General features: G+C 33.5%; 2 protein-coding genes across 2 annotated transcripts; one reads left to right on the top strand and one right to left on the bottom strand.

Annotated features, from left to right (window-relative positions):
- Window positions 1-2,562: 2,562 nt before the first annotated feature.
- Window positions 2,563-5,736, top strand: EMB2816 (Small nuclear ribonucleoprotein family protein). The gene is made up of 6 exons (XM_088875264.1): window positions 2,563-2,699; window positions 2,775-2,852; window positions 2,983-3,064; window positions 4,663-4,734; window positions 5,162-5,214; window positions 5,470-5,736. The coding sequence occupies exons 2-6, from the start codon at window positions 2,850-2,852 to the stop codon at window positions 5,557-5,559; spliced, it is 300 nt and encodes a 99-aa protein (XP_088731390.1). The 5' UTR covers window positions 2,563-2,699; window positions 2,775-2,849; the 3' UTR covers window positions 5,560-5,736.
- A 5,095-nt stretch (window positions 5,737-10,831) lies between these two features.
- Window positions 10,832-12,019, bottom strand: LOC105173475 (zinc finger A20 and AN1 domain-containing stress-associated protein 5). The gene has a single exon (XM_011095224.3). The coding sequence runs from the start codon at window positions 11,770-11,772 to the stop codon at window positions 11,239-11,241; it is 534 nt and encodes a 177-aa protein (XP_011093526.1). The 5' UTR covers window positions 11,773-12,019; the 3' UTR covers window positions 10,832-11,238.
- Between the last annotated feature and the right edge of the window lie 6,621 nt (window positions 12,020-18,640).

The following is an 18,640-nucleotide window of genomic DNA, read 5'->3' as shown; positions in this document are numbered from 1 at the left end:
AACTTTCTTTAGAATCACGAGATTACCCCTGAACTGTCGAATAAAGCCCTTGATTTTTTGGGCCGAGTATTGAGTTGGCGTAAGCCCAGCCCAACACTGACGCAGAAAAAGTGAAAGTTTGGTGAGATCATATGAATAATAACAGTAATAATAATAAAATAATAATAATAATAATAATAATAACAACAGCATATTAAAGTAGTTGGAGATATGGGTTAATAAGACATATTTGGTAAAATTCCATTAATTTTTTGCTTCTAAAAATGCAGTAATTGTCTATATACTCCTCTAATTGAATAGGTTAAATCTATGTTTCGAGTATAAAAGCAATTTTATATTTGGACGCCTTTTGAGAATAATTACTGTTGACATTAAATTTTTTTTGTAATAAATTATCAAGTAAAGCTCAAATAAATTGGCTAATGATTGAGTTTCAAAATGGAAGATCATAATAAATGTGGGCTTCTCTATTTTCAAGAAAATGAATTCATAATTTCATACCAACTTTGAGTCTTATGTGTTTTTATGGGTCAATTCAAAATAAATATAAACTTATTTTTTTTATTTTGGATTGACTAAATTAAGACCAAATATATGTTCAAATATAATCTGTCAAGAGAGTAACTTATGTCAAAGCTCATAATGTTCAAATCTAATGAAAATGAGTCCAATCTACCTGAGCTCTACTTACACCTATAAAAAGCAGGTCTTCATCTCTCATAAGTCATTACATATAATATAGCAAATCCACAAAAAGAGTAAGTTCAAAGCTTTTTGCCGCGACGAAACTCTGCAAACTTAAGGTTTTGATACAGTGTCTCAAGGTAACACGCGATTGTTTTCCACAAATCAGAAAAAGATTGCACGCCTGACTCAAAGAACAAGCTTCATGCCCAAATTAGGTGGTTATTTTGAATACATAGATTGTATTCAAGACATTTATTTAAATCAATAAATCTAATTTCGTCTATATGGTTTATTGTCTTGTAATTACATTTTACAGACACAAAACTTGTGGACAAAGTTCTGGCATGCTCAGTTGGATAATCTTTCACCTCATCCCTTCCTCCTACATCATAATTCAAAACAACTAAATTGCCATGAACAAGAAGAATGTCATCAACGTCACTATTGCCCGTGAATCCTCCACCAGGGGCAAGATCGTTGCACCACTCCTTCTGACGATTCGAACTCGGCAAGCCTACTAAGATCAACTCAAAGTCTACTCCTCTTACGACTCTTCCCATGATAACTGAAGCCATGTTGATGGAGGAACAAGTTGCTCAGATGGTCCATGTCGTAGCCAACCTCTAAAAGATTGTAAAAGACAAAGATCTTCAAATCGCTTATTTGATGAACAAACTCTAGCCCACAAATCATGGAGAATCAAGCCACCATCGCTCATCCTCTTCAAAATATGTTAGAAAAGAAGAGCAAACAGATGAGGAGCTACGAATGCAAAAGTATGTTCAAAAGTCAAGTCATTTGGCAACCTCATTGTTGCATTGTCCGTCCAACAGTTGCTTGAGATGATTGTCAATACCATCAAGGCCCAATATTAGGTAGATTTGCCCAACACTTAGTTGCCTACTCAAAGCCATACACCAAGTGAATTGACACCTTGAGAATATCGATTGGCTACCAACCTCAAAACTATAATAAATTCGACGGAAAGTGCAACATAATGCAGCATATCGCCCTCTTCATCAAGACATGCAACAATGCCGTATATTGATCGCGACCTATTGGTGAAGCAATTCGCCTGGTCACTCAAAGTTAATACTTTTGATTGGTATTTAGACTTAGTGTACGAGTAAATTGATAGTTGGGATGAGATGGAAAGAGAGTTTCTAAACTGTTTTTATAGTACTTGATCCAAGATGAACATGATTGAACTCACCTATACAAGACAATAAAAAGATGAGCCGCCTGTCGACTATATCAACCGCTAGAGCTCCTTGAGTTTGAACTACAATAGGCGTTTAGGATAGAAATATGCATTCAAGGAACACACTAGAAGCTCCTCTACATTCTGCAAGGGATCATATCAAGAAATTTCAAATAATTAGCTACTCGTGCCCATGACATGAAATTGAGGATTGTTAGCCACAAAAGTGCCTTCTCAATTGACCATCAAAGAAAAGACAAGCAAGACTCAAAAAGAAGTGAGAAATTCACCATGCCCAACATTCAATAGTCCATGGCCATCAAAATGGCTCTTCTCAAGATTTCTTCCAATCATTGAAAGAATTTGAGAAAGCCTGAAAACCATCGTGTGACAAATGTTACATGTTGGCCTACACTGAAAGAGCTGCAATAAAGGAAATGTTCTATAGTTACGGTAAAAATGAACTTGTCACTTACCTAAAAATTTATGTCAGTATTTTCTTTAGCAATGATTATATTGAAATATCTCAATAAGTTGAGTAATATATCAAATCAATCAACACATCAATATAATAAAAAATAATTAAATAAATTATAATATATTATTATAAAAAGAGACAAATGAGTATTTATTTTAATGGGGCCGCAAGCAAGCCCACTGGAAATGTTGGCCATTTGCGTTTAAAGCGGCCCAATTTCATCCCTGGGAACTGAACTGCAGAAGTGAATCAGAGGGCGGGAAAAAGGAAAATACTGCAGAATTAGGGCACAATTCTCTTCTGCGTTCCCCTTTTTTCAGTTCCACGGAAATCGTAAGTCACATTTTCTCCACCTAATTTACTTGCATAAATCACTATTTTTCCTTACTAATTCCGTTTTGTTCAGAGTCTCCCGACGACTTTTGTCTAATATCTTCGTCTGCCACTGATTTGAGCAACTTTGGCAGTCGATCGAAGCTTCAAATGGTATCCCTTGTGGGCGTTTTGTATGTATATTTATCTATATATGGGCGTCCGTGATTACAAGTTCCGAGAGTAGCTTGATTTTAATACTCAACCAAATGTTTTATGTTCTTTGGTTTTTTCTTTGTTTCAGTCGGGCAGAAAGGAAACAGTTTTGGATTTAGCGAAATTCGTGGACAAGGGTGTCCAAGTCAAACTAACTGGTGGAAGACAAGGTGTGCGGCGTGTGAATTTGGCTTTTTACTGAAGTTTCTGGGTTTTTCAATTTATCACTCCTGTTCATAGGTTTCTACTTAGATTATGAGTTTTGTTTTTCTATAACTGTTCGTGGCTTATAGTTATCTTTTCACATTCTATCTTTTGTTCTACTTGAGTGACAACAAGATCATGAAAGCTGAAGACACAAACATAATTTTTAAGAATTATTTTGATCTTATTTTGCATGCTTGTCATATTAATCTTCAGATTGCGAATGATATGAAGAGACATGACGAGGTCTTATTTTGATGAAGTTTTTTGTGATATCAAACTAACATACCTTCTCTGATATTTGGGGAAAAGAATTTGGTTCAGACATTTTCTGCTTGATTGGCAATTTCTTCTTTCTTCTTCTACACATTCAGCTATATGCCAATCAAATGAACATTGTGATAGCCTGTCATCTTCTTGATTCCAAGAATTTGCTGTAAGAAGTTAATTGTGTATATATTTAGAGAATAAATTTTCATAACATTTCTTTTATTATTTATTTCAAAATCTTTTGGGATAGGCTGCCTGATTAAATTTTAGATAGTTTTGGATTTTAGGAATTATTTATTATTCAAATGATTACATTTTAAATTCAAAATTTTACTATAGTAACTTATTTAGAGTCCAAATCTTTTTCATAATTTTATAATTAGATGTTGAATTTTCAAAATTTGTTGAATTAATTTATCATACTTCACAGAATTATATTCTTGAGGCTCAGACACAATTGAGCATTTTCTTTTTTTTTTTTTGGGGGCAGGGAGGGGTTGGTTGTGGGGGTTGTAGAGTGTTGGGTTAGAGTATAGTGTGGTAATGTAGCATTTACCCTTTCACTCAGATTCTGTACACCCATTTAAGTTATTTTTAAACTTCTATCTGTAAAAGTACATTTTCTCCCGACTTCCAAGTCCCTTGTCCTCCATCATCACCATCTTTCCGGCCAACAGGGCGACCACCATCTCTCATAATCAACATTTGAGAGTCTTTGCTTAGGGATGCATCTTCTACCTTCCGGCATCCAATTTTATGGTTATTGCTTCTGATTTGTGTGGATAAACTAGTCTTTGTGAAGGTCTTGATGCTTTAGGATTTTCTTTGTTATTGTACATTGGGTTTCGGTAATATAGGTTAAATTAGTGTATGATATTTCTTCTGATATGTTTAACAGGTCTTCCATCTTTTTCCAAGAAAACTATGTATTTGCACAAATATGCATCTGTTTTCCTCCATATGCTTTGTTTTCTACAGCAATTGCTTCAGCTAGTGAAAATTGGTTAAATCTAATTGACATAAAGCAGATAATTTCCCAAGTTCCTGGAAAAGATACAAGCTGAAGTCCTTATTGTTGGATTTCGTTGCTAAAAGTTTTGGTCATACTTTTATACAGTGCACCTGTAAGTGAGTGATGACATAGCTAAGGCAGCTTATGTATAGGACCAAGTTATCCCCTTTATCTTCTGCTTTATGCTCTGGTTGAACCTCATGCTTGATAATTTCTGGTTACGCTTGATTTATTGGTGCCAGATGCCTGAATTACCACAGCTTAATACATTCTTCCTTTCAGTGACTGGAACTCTGAAAGGGTATGACCAATTGCTGAATCTTGTTCTGGATGAAGCGATAGAATTTCTTAGAGGTAATTCTACTTAGTCTCTGCAGAAGCAGGCAGTAAATAATGCATTACACCCACAGTTCAAGCTGCTTATAATAACTTCTATGCCTCTTTTAGATAAAAAAAAGGTTATCCGTTTGCTCAACCACTGTTACTATCAAAGAATTTTTTATGTTAGTTTCTTCTGAATAAAGATTGGTTAACTTCCAGTCATGGCATTGGTTTATTCACTCTTCTTTGAAATGATGGTTAGCAGGATCTCGTCAGTTTTAGATCAATTAAAGATGCAATCTGCAAAATATTTGTTCAGTTGGTACATATATATATATCCTTCGTGTCTTGCTTTGAACTATCTAGAAGGATATTCAACTGCAGTAGATTTCCCTTTTATCTTTGCAAATAGGAAAAGTTGCTGGATATTGTAACATTTGTCTGTCTGCACTTTTTTCAGATCCAGAAGATCCGCTGAAGACTACTGACCAGACCCGTCGCCTTGGCCTCATAGTATGTCTTGTCATTGTCCACATGTAATTGTGGGTCGTCTTTTATGTATAAATAAATAGCAGAACTTGTTTTTGAATCTTTTTATTGACCTGCATATTTGCATCTGACCCATCTTTATTCATTAATTTACTGGACTTTATCCCGATGCGTGCTATAATTGCTATTTCAATAATGTACAGCATGAAGTTCCTTCAGAAGTGCGACTAAATTAATACTTTTTGTTCCTTACACAACTCTTTGTTCGTTCTACTTCAGGTTTGCCGCGGAACGGCTGTGATGCTTGTTTCCCCAACAGATGGCACAGATGAAATCGCCAATCCATTCGTCCAGCCTGATGGGGCTTAGAACTTTTCTCTAACATAGTTTCTTGCGATGCCCCAGCTTGTCAGCATGGTTAAAATCACGACTTTATGTGATCATCTTCGTGTACTGTCTGGGCAATCATTAGTTACAAGGATGATTTGTCTTAAACTACTTGACTTACCTATGAAGTAGATTCTATGGCAGTGATTAAAAACATAATCAATTGTGTTGATTCTCTCCTGTGAAGTATATGTCTGGATGTTTATGAGGGGAACTAGGTTTGGTGGATGTCCTACTTTCAATTTAGCTGCAGTTATCTTGATTCTCTAGTCTGATCTGAAAACCCTTTTTTTTCAAAAAAAAAAAAATGTCGCGTTTTATATAAGCAGATAAATAATTCATGTAATCTAAACATCTGGCTGAATATGACGGGGTAGGTCTTCTATCTACTATTTTCTTTTATATATATTAGCTGTAGTGTACGATTTGTGCAAGCATATAAAAAAAAATATTTTGTGGGGTGTACATAAATTATTAAAATTGTGTGATTAAAAATGTAGGGTATGTTGAGAAATAAAACATAAATGGTATGAAGATTTACTAAAAATATGAAAGCTTGTGAGTAAAAAAATACGGTGAATGTGAGAAAGAAAAAATGAATTATAATTATAAATTTCTTAATAATATGAAAGTTTGCGAGGAAAAAAACTATGCAGAATATGATAAAGAAATATAGAATAGTGGGTTGAGAAAAAACATTAAAATTATGTGATTATTAAAAAATTATTGAAATTATTATTTTGACTAAAAAACATTTAACGCAAGAAATGAATTTAAAAATAAATTTGGGGTATTTAAGAAGTGATATGACAAAAGGGTTTGGAGATAACTTTGAGAAAGCCCTAAAGCAACCTCAAAATGCAAAAGAAATATATCATACTTTACAAACATAGGTTAGGTTTGAAAAACTTCTTACCATCAGCCGTCGTAATCCAGCTGTTGAAATCAAATGTTCATCGATGAGATATCGTTTGGAATTTTTGTTTAGGCATTTGGGTGGATTAAATCATATTTTGACGGGTTGAATATTATTAGGGATGATAATTCAATCCGTATTTAATAGAATCCTCTTTGGATTCATCTCTAATAAGGCGAATTTGGGTTTAAGAAATTGAATATGAAACGATCAATAGGTCCTAAAAATTGAATTCTGTCCAAGTTCAAGATATATCGTAGGTCCTTACGGATCCGATCCGCCTAGAGCCCCCCCCCCCCCCCAACATGTATTTTGGTAAAATAGCGAGAAATTTCTTGTGTTAATTTTATAGGTAAAAAATCCCGTGTTATTCATGATCCAACAAAAAAGCCTATTTCCATTAGAAACTAATGGAGAATGCTTGACACTCGTCTATTGCGCAAGTGGGTATCGTTTTTTACCTTCTTTAGGATTACTTTACGTATGCAAATGTCTATCTCCCCTTTTTGATATGCAAGTATACTTTAAAAAATACTACATTATTGATTATTTAATTCAAATATATTTTAATAAATTATATTAATTAAATATAAAAAAACCTAAAAACACCATTTCCAACTCAACATAGTTCAAACATCCCAAAGGACAATAAATTCTTTGTTGTTAACTGATACATCAATAATTGTAAATCTGGACCAACCAGTCATATGGATTTGAAGTTGGAATTTTAAATTATTAATAATAACTTTTTTAACTATATTGAATAATTTTATATTATATATGATTCCGAATATTTCAACTTTCATTTTGAATTACGTTTAGTGAAAATTCGATGCATTTCATTTTTTTTTTAATATAGAGCTATGCATTTTTTCTTTTTTGAAATTATTCCCTCAAATTCAAATCATTCCATTAAAATATGATTTTTCTTAATATATAAAATAAATTCACACTATGATGCCCCTAAGACAAAGACGATGTTAACAATTTACCAAAAAATGTACAAACATTAATAAAATAAGAGAAATAATACAAAATATTGATACCATCAAAAATTGAAAAATCGTTATCCAATTCGAACTTGGAAGAAGCTCCAGAAATTAGAAGAAAAAAATGAACATAATGTTTGGATTTGTTTTCTAAATGTTTTGTTATGTTTTATAGAGATAGAGAGAGAAAAAAAAAAAAAGATAAATAAGTGTGTGTTAGAGATAGTAGGTATGTTTGAATTTATTTTTGGAGATAATTTAAAATAAGTATTATATGTTTAATGTTGTGTTTGGGGAGACAAAAATTACTATTCATTGTCAAATCATTATCAAATCATGTCTTTTTTATATATATTTATGTATATGTGTGTGTATATATATGTATGTATTTATACTAAAACAGTTAAAAACATCTAAAATTAGATGTTTTTAAATAGTGGCAAACATTGAGTATGTTTTGACTTATTTAAAAAATAATTTAGAAATGAAAAAACAAACACAGTAGAAGTTTCCCATTAGCTTTAGTGTGCCTCCTACTTGGCCGAATCCGCCTGTTGGTTGTTTCTTCTTCAAAGGTTCCGAATTTCTTGATAAGGCCCCAACAATCGATTATACTTCTCAATGAGTAAGGTATTATCCTATCTATATAAGAAAAAAAAAAAACTTTGTATCTCTTCCCATACGCTATCCAATGGGTAAAAGGTCATACCCTACCCTAAATCCATGAAATTGAATGAGTGGGTATGGGTAGGGTCTAATACCCTAAAATACTTATGGGTATTGATATAGTTTAAGCCCAAAGATGTTCATTTATTCATTACTTTAAAATTATTGCATTCGTAAATTTTTTAGTAAACTGGTCGACTAGTTTTATTTGTTATTTAAATAAATAGTATAAAATCATTTCATTACATATTTTATTTATATTAATTACTTATTGAAATTTTGACCAAATATGCAAGAGTTTTTCATGTTGATTCCGTAATTGCTCAAAATTAATTTTATGATTGAACTAAGCAAAACTTAATTAGCATGACATTTAGGAAATTAAAAAAATACGAATTGACTTAATTTAGTTAAATTTGACTAATACATGGAATAAATGAAATTTTTTCGTCTTCATCTTTATTTTGAACTTATCTCGACTTCACAATATTATTGGTCCATTATTTGGATAAGTTTAAGATTCTTATTTAAAATTTTATTAATATCTGTCCTCCATTTTATTTAAAATTCTTATTTAAAATTATTTGGATAAAATCAAGTTCATCATTTAGACTCCTCAATTTGCACCAATTGAAATTTAAGTAATTATTTTTAGTTTATCGACCGACGGGTCATAAAAATTCACTACTAAGTTAATTTAGTAACATACATTGTTGAATTGAATGTAAATTTAAAATTTAAGAACTTTTAATCTTTTAAATATATTGCAAAAGAAAAAAAAAAGAACAAATGGATATCCAATAGGTCCGAACTCTACCTTTTTTTTTTTTTTTTTGGTATAATTTGGATAAAACCCTATATTTATTTTCTAACATAGGATATGAATAGGGTATGAAAATAATATCATAGATATTTAATTTGAGTCGGAATAGAATAATACTCGCCCATTGACAGGCCTACAAGCGGCCCAATGGGATGTGTATCAAATATCTTCATTTATTTATAAGGATTAAAGATAAGTTGGAGAAATAGGAAAATGTTGGTACAGCTTTTTCCCCATGATAGATACATCGTTTCTATCCAAACGTGGCATAGTAGTTACTCAGTGTCGTGTTTGACAGATTCAAATTCCTTAGGATTTTTCTTTCTTTTGGTATGTTAAGATTAGCCATAGTGGTACACAGTTTTTATATGCGTGTAATAAATATTTTTTATATTTTAAAATATATATAAATTAATAAATTATATTTTTTTTAAAAAATCAACTTAAAGTACTATCAAGAGATACAAAGGAATTAATGTGATGGTGTTAAAAGTATGTGGAGTCACTTTTAATAATAATAAAAAAAACATTTACAATTAATTTTTAGAATGATCGAATTTGAGGTATAATCGTATATTAAGTAATTAGTACGATGAAATCACTATACGAGTGTAGAGGGTTTTCTTTTTTATATAAATATTATTATAGATATAGGTGGAGTTATCACGTTAATTTTCTTTATTTCAGAATTAATTAATTTACTATTGTTATTATACATATCAATTCATAAAGTTTGGTGTAATTATATATAAATTCCTGTGGTTTAAAAAATTACATCTAGTATCTTGAAATTTACTTTCATCTAACAAATAAATCACTCTATTAATTAAATAGATAAAATGCGAACCCCCCCCCCCCTCCCAAAGTATAGGGTCATTTGCACTTTTCCCCCCAACCTTTTTTTTTACACTTTCCCACCTAACCTTTTGATTTTGTTGCACTTTGTATTTTTTGAAGAATAATAATGGAATATTCCGTCCGTGGACATTTTAAGCCTTGCTCCATGTAGCATATAAGCTCTGGTTCGTGTAGGCACATAAGCTCTACTTCCAGTAGACACTCTAAGAGCCCTTTCGTGGAGTGTCACAAGCCCTGCTTCATGCAGGCACTTAAGCCCTCATCTAGGGAGACACCAAAGCCCTGTTCCGAACAAGCACCCTACGCCCTCTTCTGGGAAACACATGCGACCTGCTTTGTGCAAATACCTAAACCCTCCTCCATGGATGCAGAAATACAAATCTTGCTTTGAGTAAGCGCCCTCAAACAAACCCTTCTACTTGGAAGCACACAAACCCTCCCAAGTAGGGGTCATTTTCCATATTCAAACACTCTATCTCAAATTGTACAATTTTATTTCACCACAAAATCACATTAATTCAAAATTTTTCTCATTTTAATCTATTAGATATATACAGAATTAAGCATTACAGTATTAATCATTGTTCTGTAATTTAATCCTCCAAAAAACATACAATTAAGAATTTTGAAAAGATCTTTCCATCTTTGTGCAATTGCCGGACACATCAATAATAAATAACATGAATTTCACCATGCATTAGTGATTATGATTTAAACTAAATGTTAACCCTTTTTTAAAATCTAAAAAAGTAGAGCATTGACGGGACATTATCACACTTCATTCATACATATGGGATGGGAGCAAAGAACCACCCTCGGGGCCAAAAGGACAATGTCTCCTCATCCATTCATCAAAAAGACACCATGATCCACTCCACCATCATGGCACCGTGAAATGACATATTTACGCTTCTCTTTCTCTTCCAAGAACAAACATTGCTGGTAAAGAACCATCACATACAAAAAATTCAATCCAATAATCATATTCAATCTTCTATCGAATTGAAGCACAAACCTTCATCTTATCATTCACCTGGGAAAATACCATGCATACATTAAAAATTAAGAAGAAAAAAACAAAGAAAATGCGGATCAGAAAATGAAAAATCACACAAAAGAAGGGAGATCTCCATAGTTTCTTTCTTTTCTTTATGGTAAAAATTATTTTAAGAAAAGGGAAATAAGTATCGCCTGAACTCTCCACCTTCTCCTTTTCAGCTTCATCTCCATCTGGAGAAGACCCGTCTCGACGCGGAGAGAAGTGCAGCAATAGTACATATATTTTTTGAGCCACGATATTCAAATCTTCGTTTCTTGATCTTGATTGCTTCTGGGTATCGAGAATTTCATTTGCTTTGTCTGCATATGTAGGTTGGTTGGTGTACGCGTTACGTCCGTTCTTTCTGCCTTCAAATTTTGACTATCTTCGCGGCTTTGACCACCGGGTTCTCTCTCGCGATCGCCTCCCGGCCGGCGGTTTTGTAATCGTAGCTGCAATCGTGGCGATCGGAGTACCGATGATCGGCACAGAAGAGCTCGCCGCAGCGGCATCTAAACCCGGTTAGACCTACCTTCCTCCTACAACCGGAGCACCGGTTGACCTCCCTCTTCACAGGCGGTGCAACATCGGCCGTTTCCGATGCCTCTTTCTTCAGATCTCCACTCGTTTCAGACATGTTCAAGCTCCTTTCCAGAGAAGACCTTGTCGATGAGCTAGATCTGAAGGATTTCCCCACAAACACATGGTTTTTAGGTTTCGGTCCGCCTGCTGATGCCGCAGGCGTACCGACGGCGGAGGTGGACGCCGCTGCGGGCGTGCTGTAACACGTCTGGCATAAATTATTGGTGGCGGAATTCCCCGCGACGCCGCATTTAACGCACAGCGTGATGGTCTCCGGTACGACCTTGAACTCCGTCTCTTCTTTCTCCGTTCTCTGTGCCATCAACGCGTAAAATTCTTGCCAAGAAAACACAAGCCAAAAAAAATCTTTGCCACAAAAAAAAAAAAGAAGAGAACCCGTAAAAATCAAGAAGAAAGGAATCGAAATCGTGTATTCTTATTCGTGTATCGATCTCCAGAGAGAAGAAAAACAAGAGAAATTTTGTAGAGAGAGAAAGAAGGTGGAGAGAGGGTAGCAGGTGGGTTGGAAGACGAAGAAAGGGGGGGGTGGTGGAATTTGAAGGGCGTGAAGTCGGCAATGGTGCAGGAATTATAGCCTCATAGGGACGCGTTTGAGGTAGGCGGGTCAGGGGTGGGGGGATTGGAAAGGACGAAAATACCCTTGTGACTTTTATGGAAAGGCCAAGTGGGTGTTTCTAGATCAGGCTGACGTGGCATTACAGGCACGATCGTCACTCTTTGTGGATATTTTGATGTTTGATATTATTTTATCTATATATTACTGTAAAAGAATTTATTTTTTAGTTTTTGAATATTTAAATTTATTTTTTAAAAAAATTTAGTCAGAACAATTAGCTTAATATTTTTAATAATCTCACAATTATATGTATATTTTTTTCTGTTAATCACCCAGTAGTTTATATTTCTCTCTCACCTTACTTTTTATATTTAAAATAATTTATTCTTTTTATAATTTTTTTTATCGTTTTACATTAAGATTCTTTCTACGTACTTGTGAGAACCATATGCGACAATATTAATTTATTTAGATAGGAATTGTTTTAGTTAATTGGGGTAATATTAGAAAAGTTACTTGCATTATGATGATTAGGCCTTGTTTGGTGTTGTTACATTCCCCAACCTGCAATTTTTCAATTCTAAGTAGGTTTTTATTTTTATATTAAAATTTGTGTGTGAAATAAAAATATGTTTGAATTTGTATCTTTCTGAGTCTTTTGTAACGTGATAGAATAAAAATGAATTTAGATTGTAATATTTTGTAAGAAAAGATGTTATAGAAATAATTTTTTTTGAAATTTATAGTTTAACTCCAAAACAGATAGAAAAATCAATCGAACATGATCACATAGTTTTCACCATACACTTATATTTCACCATTATTCTCACTTATTTTCAAGTTCTCTTTTACTTTAAAAGTATTACTAACTTAAGTATCAAAGTATTTACCTCTCTTTGCAGATTAGCCTGCCTCAATCTTAGGATTTTCTTGAAAATTCTTCAATCTTTGTAGTACCATTTGACCCAAGTATGCCTCATTGGTGCCATCTATGAAACTTTAAGCTTAAGACGTAAAAAATGGCCAACTCAAACAATGGGCATGACAATGGATCTTTTGACAGCAACACCTTCTTCCCTATGCTGGATCTGCCATTCACCTCCAAATTAGATCTTAGGGTTGCTAATATCCGACTCCAACTTTCAACCTAATAGTTGGTCCTACTACCATGAACCCGCTCTTCTATGAATAGCTCAACCAATTCATAGTAGAGACCAGCCACTCAACCCTCCGCGTCCCAAGCTAGAAGAGCATGACCCTCTTCCCAATCGAAAAGAGGTGGAGCAGGACGTCAAGGCATTGATGAACAAGTCCCTATTAATCTCTAGCAGGGTAGACGCTTACCTACTAATTTCACTAGCAAAGAAGCAACCACCTTTCAGTCTCCTGCAATCTGGCACTCGTTGAGGAAAGAGATGGTGGAGCTCTACCAGCAGGTAGTAAGAGAAACCCTGCCAGCATAACGCGATATTCCTTTTAGAGATGGCATCATGGTAGAAGAATTCTCTACTCATTTTCGAGCACCTTCGCACCTACCTGCCTATGATAGCATCACTTACCAGCTGAACATATTCATAAGTTTGAGAACACGGCCTTGCTGTATAGGTATATTGATGGCATTACATGTCGTATTTCTTACTGTAATAACAAATTCTGCCCAACAATGGTTCGACCAGTTTCCAGTCAGATCAATAAGATCTTTTGCAAAGTTTAGCTCCCTTTTGCTACACTAGTTTGTTAGCAGCAAAGAGTACCGAAAGTTGGCTATCAACCTTTTCAGGGCCAAGTATAAACAAAAGAAGACTTTTAGGGTGTATGTCCAACACTTCAACACAACCATCTTGAAAGTTCCAACAGCTCACTAGGAGAAGTTGGTCAGCGCGCTTACCTTTAGGGTCCTATGTTAAGGCAGAACTAGCTATAGTAGAGGAATGACTCTTCAACAGGGGGCGCTTGGCAAAAGAGCCAGCACTAGGAGACCTCCCCTGCTAGAGGACCTTATCTTGCAGCATCTTGTTGAACATACTGACTGCAATAAAACATGTACACAATGCATATCATATAGACTAGCTAAACAACCAAGAAAAATTACAAAGAAAACACACGAAAGCTATACCAACAGCATCATCCATGACGGTCTCCTTAGGACTCGGCCCAAAATGATGGAGAATGGTTAGATGTGCTAATTTGTGGGGATCATAGTGGGAAACTTTTAAGAACTGGAAAGCAGCCAAGCGATTATGACTAGATTGTTTAAGTTCGTCAGGCGGAGTAAAAATCCACATAAAAAGAAAGCGCCAGGGAATAGGATAAGAAATAAAGAAGAATTGACGATTCCACTCTCTCATAGTGGAATCGGAAGGTAGAAATTGGGTATTCCCCTTGGAAGTAAAATAAGACAAGCCAGCACTGGTCTTTTTCAATAGGAAGAAGAATGAAACTAGATAATAGACGAATCTCAAGGTTGCTAACTGACATGTAAAACCAACTAGCAAGCTAAAAGACTTGGGTACCAGCTGACAAAGGAATCCTAAACAAGGTAGATACCTTAGGAAGGAAAGATAAACATGAAAACGCAAACCCACCTTCCAAGCTAAATAAAAGCAAACAAAACCATGTGGAGGAAAATTTGGGGTTCATCAACAGCGCGACTCGAATTAGAAAATCATCAGGTATCTCGTAATTAGCTCTAATAACCCCTACATCTTTTGAAGCAAAATGAGAATGAGAAACCCTAAAAATCTCTATACTAGAAGCTACTATCTTGTCTTAGGTAATTTTATCTCCAACTCTTCTTTGTTATTTACCTCTGCCTCGCCCTCACCTCCATGGCGACGAGCGGAGTTGGACAGTTGGTCTCAAACTGGCTAGCCCATGAACAGGGATGTAAAACCTATAAAATCAATTTTTTTATCTTTACTAAATTGACAAACCCAAAGAGCAAGCTCATTATCAGTTGAACATATCGTTGAACAGCTAGGCGGATATGTCATATAGGTTGCCAACATATTGAGACAAATCATGCTAAACTATGTCCAGCAAACTCCTAATAATTTGGTGGCGACCTAGTCGATAACTAGCAAGTAATAGATTCTCAAAAAACTCAGACAGATTAGGCAAGACTCAATTAAAAGACCATAACTCTTTCAAGACAAGTTCAAATTCTAAAATATTTTTCTGTTATTTAGCTAACATATGTAGCTATCGAATCCACCGGGATTCACCCTAACTACTCTCAGAATCCTACTCCATGAAGGCTCATAAATAGAGGCATCATGCAGCCCTTTGATAATAGGAATCCTCACACTTCTATACTCATATTGTCTCTTGATTCGAAGGTTGTTTTAAGCTTATTTTGTGCACTTTACCCAAATTATGACACCAGACACTCTTATTTCACCATTATTATCATTTTTAAGTTTTTTTTTACTTTAAGAGCATTACTGATTTAAGTATCAGAATACTAATCTCTCTTTGTAAGTTAGTTCTCCTTAATCTTAGAATTTTTCTGAAAATTCTTTAATCCTCACTGTACCATTGGATCAAGGTATGCATTAATATATATATATATATATATAACATGACAATTATTAAAAAAAAAAAAGTATATATTGATCGAAAAATCTCATAATGCACGCGCATGTAAAATTATAATATATTTTAATAGTACGTAAAAGAACAAAAAGAGCGTTCCCAATACACACACCAACTCCATTACCAAACATGTCTTTACTTGTCTCTAAATGCAAGAAAGCGAATGCAACACTCAATTTTTGTGTTTGGATTCATTTTATTCAACTTATTCTTTTGAAACATAAATTATATTTTGAGTCGACGCCGAAATGATGCCGAAATAGGTCCGTCAAATATTGTAAATTTTGGAACGGTCCTTATAACACATTTTTTAAATTTTTGGCTATTCTAAATATTAATTTTTATTTTTTAAAAAAATTATTCATAAAATATTAAATATTTCACAAAATATTAGATAATTGGAATGGCTATTGGAACAACTCATGGACCGTACAAGTGTAATACATTTTGTAACGGCTTTATATTCGATTCTTGGAACGAAAGTTCTATTTTTTTCAGTGGCCGTTACAACACCAAAAAGGTTGTTCCAAAAACCATAATAAATTTGTAGTGGTAAGAATTTTGTAGGTGTTTGTAACGGCCACCGCAAATTATATATTTAGAACCGCCTTTAGACAAGAATTTGGAACGTTAAGCTTTCACAAAAAAATAAGCCGTTCCAAATTTTAATAACAATTCCAGACGCCGTTCCAAATTGTAACGGTCAAGTTTTTGTAACGATTTTACGAATACGACTGTGTAGGTACGACTGTCTATCAAAAAACATGATGTCAATAATTGTTTTCTGTTCCAAAGTTGTTACAAAAAGTCGTTACAAATTCTATTTTTTTTTTGTAGTGTATTATAATTTACTCCTTTTAAAATTAATTTAACAATTAAGTTATTTGATAACCAATTGCACGATCGGGTATTGAATACCAAAATAAAGCAAGATAAAAGGGGTAAAATTTATTTTGGTATCCAAATTTTTTAATTAATATTATTTTGGTATTTGAGTAATTATAAATGACATAATTGGTAGCAGAGTTTCACCGTTAATATCACTTTGATACCCAATTTTATGTGTTTTATTTATTTTTCTATTATATTTTAAGTAAAGACCACTTTACCCTTAATCATTAAAATGAAAAACAATAACTTTACTTAAGAAAAAATTGCATGAATATCAATCAATATTTTTATCTTTATTTACTTATTCTACTTTTTATTTTCAAGATTTTTTGGTATATTTTACTATATTTATTTTTCATATTTATAAAAAAAATCATTATCAAATAATATATATAATAGTCAAGTAAAAATCCATTCAAGAATAGATTTAAAGTAGTAATTATGTTCTAATTAATGTAATTAAGGTACAGGAACTAAGTAGTTTTATTTATCAATGTATTTGTTTATATTTAATTGAAATATTAAAATTTGATTGCAAATACTTAAATTATGTATTATAAATTTTCAAAAATTAAATAAAAATAACTTTTTTAGGTTGCAATGTGTTTTGGATTTCAATTTTAATGTAATTAATTATTAAACAGTGAGTTATCTTATATAAATAAAGTTAATGAAATGCTAAAAAAAAGATAAAGTCAGTGGAAAATAACAAAACAAAATATTATTGATACCCTCTCTATATTTCTTGTATCGGCTCAAAACATATATGTTAGCCCAACTGGTCCCAAATAGGTTGGCCCTTGAGCAGGTATATAAGGCTCACAAGACCTTTCTCGTATCTTCACTAAACTAGCACTGTCATTATTAGCCCGACGTGTCATCAAATAGCTAGGTGGACATGTTACCCAAATTACCAATACATTAGAACACACTCTAAAATATCTCCAGCAGGGTCCTATTCATCCGGTGGCAACCTTACTGATAACCTGCAAGTAACGGAATCCCAAAAAATGTAGATAAATTGGACAAGACTCAGTCAAAAGACTGTAACTCTTTTAAAATAAGTCCAAATTCTAAGGTTTTTTTTCTATTATTTAGCTAACTCATTTAGTTATCCAATGGCACCGGATTCACCTTAACTATTCTCTGAATTCTGCTCTACGAAAATTTATAAATAGAATTCATGTGCAGTCATTTGGTAACAACTACTCTCACACTTAAACACTTGCTCACACTCAATTCTCTTGTAGCGACTTTTGACTCACTTTCTATACTCCACATGAATTATATTACTTTTATCATCATATTTTACTATTATTCTTATATCATTTCGAGTTTTTCCTTCATTTTATCCAGTAAACTATTACCCCCTTAAACATCAGAGTGCTAAAATCAATTTTACAGGTTAATCCCCCATTAATTTTAAAATTTTCATGAAATCTTTTTAATTTTTGTGGTACGATTGAAATTCAGTATGCAATAATTATTATCAAGTATAATAATCAAACTTATATTGGTTCTGATAAAGAGAAAATATATTGGTTGAAATTTATACATTTTCTCTTTGATGCATTAAATATTTTCATTCGAGTATCTAAGGGTAAAATAATCGCTACATAGATAAAAAAATATGAATTAGATATCAAAATAATATTAATAATAAAATTTAAATATTATCTGAGTTATTTAATTTATTAATATATTAATTGACATTAATAACAAAATTTGAATATTAAAATAAAATTAATAAAAAAATGAAGTATACTCTACATGCATAAGGAAAAGCAGAAGGGGCAAAAGAGAGAATTCACAGAACCTCGTAACCCCACAGGCCACTTCGCTGGCTGGCGGTGTTCTCAGCCGCCCGCTCTGACCGCCTCTGCCCTTTTCACCCACTTTCCGCGTGGCACACACGTGCCTATTGAACGCGTCGCCATCCATTTCACCACATGGGATTATGTCATTGGATTTCCCGGGAAGCCGTTTTTGTCATTTCCCGGTATTCGCCGGTTCCTCCTCCCGGGACCCACCTTGAACTGACATTTCTTCCTACACGTGTCGATCCTGTAAGGCAAGATGTATGAAGTGGTTCTGCCGTCACCCGTAGTCAATTGCGCTCTGTGGTCAA

This window comes from Sesamum indicum, linkage group LG11, assembly GCF_026168435.1.
Source record: "Sesamum indicum cultivar Baizhima isolate 11 linkage group LG11, ASM2616843v1, whole genome shotgun sequence".
Classification (NCBI taxonomy): domain Eukaryota; kingdom Viridiplantae; phylum Streptophyta; class Magnoliopsida; order Lamiales; family Pedaliaceae; genus Sesamum; species Sesamum indicum.
Note: the sequence above shows the minus strand (reverse complement) of the source record. Positions and strands in the feature narration are given on the sequence as shown.

What these genes read in the sequence shown, in the direction of transcription:
- EMB2816 (XM_088875264.1), top strand. An exon ending in ACTAACTGGTGGAAGACAAG is followed by an intron (nt 3,065 to 4,662) that starts GTGTGCGGCGTG and finishes TCTTCCTTTCAG; the next exon opens with TGACTGGAACTCTGAAAGGG. An exon ending in AGCGATAGAATTTCTTAGAG is followed by an intron (nt 4,735 to 5,161) that starts GTAATTCTACTT and finishes CACTTTTTTCAG; the next exon opens with ATCCAGAAGATCCGCTGAAG.
- LOC105173475 (XM_011095224.3), bottom strand. Translation starts at nt 11,772, where the DNA reads ATGGCACAGAGAACGGAGAAAGAAGAGACGGAGTTCAAGGTCGTACCG.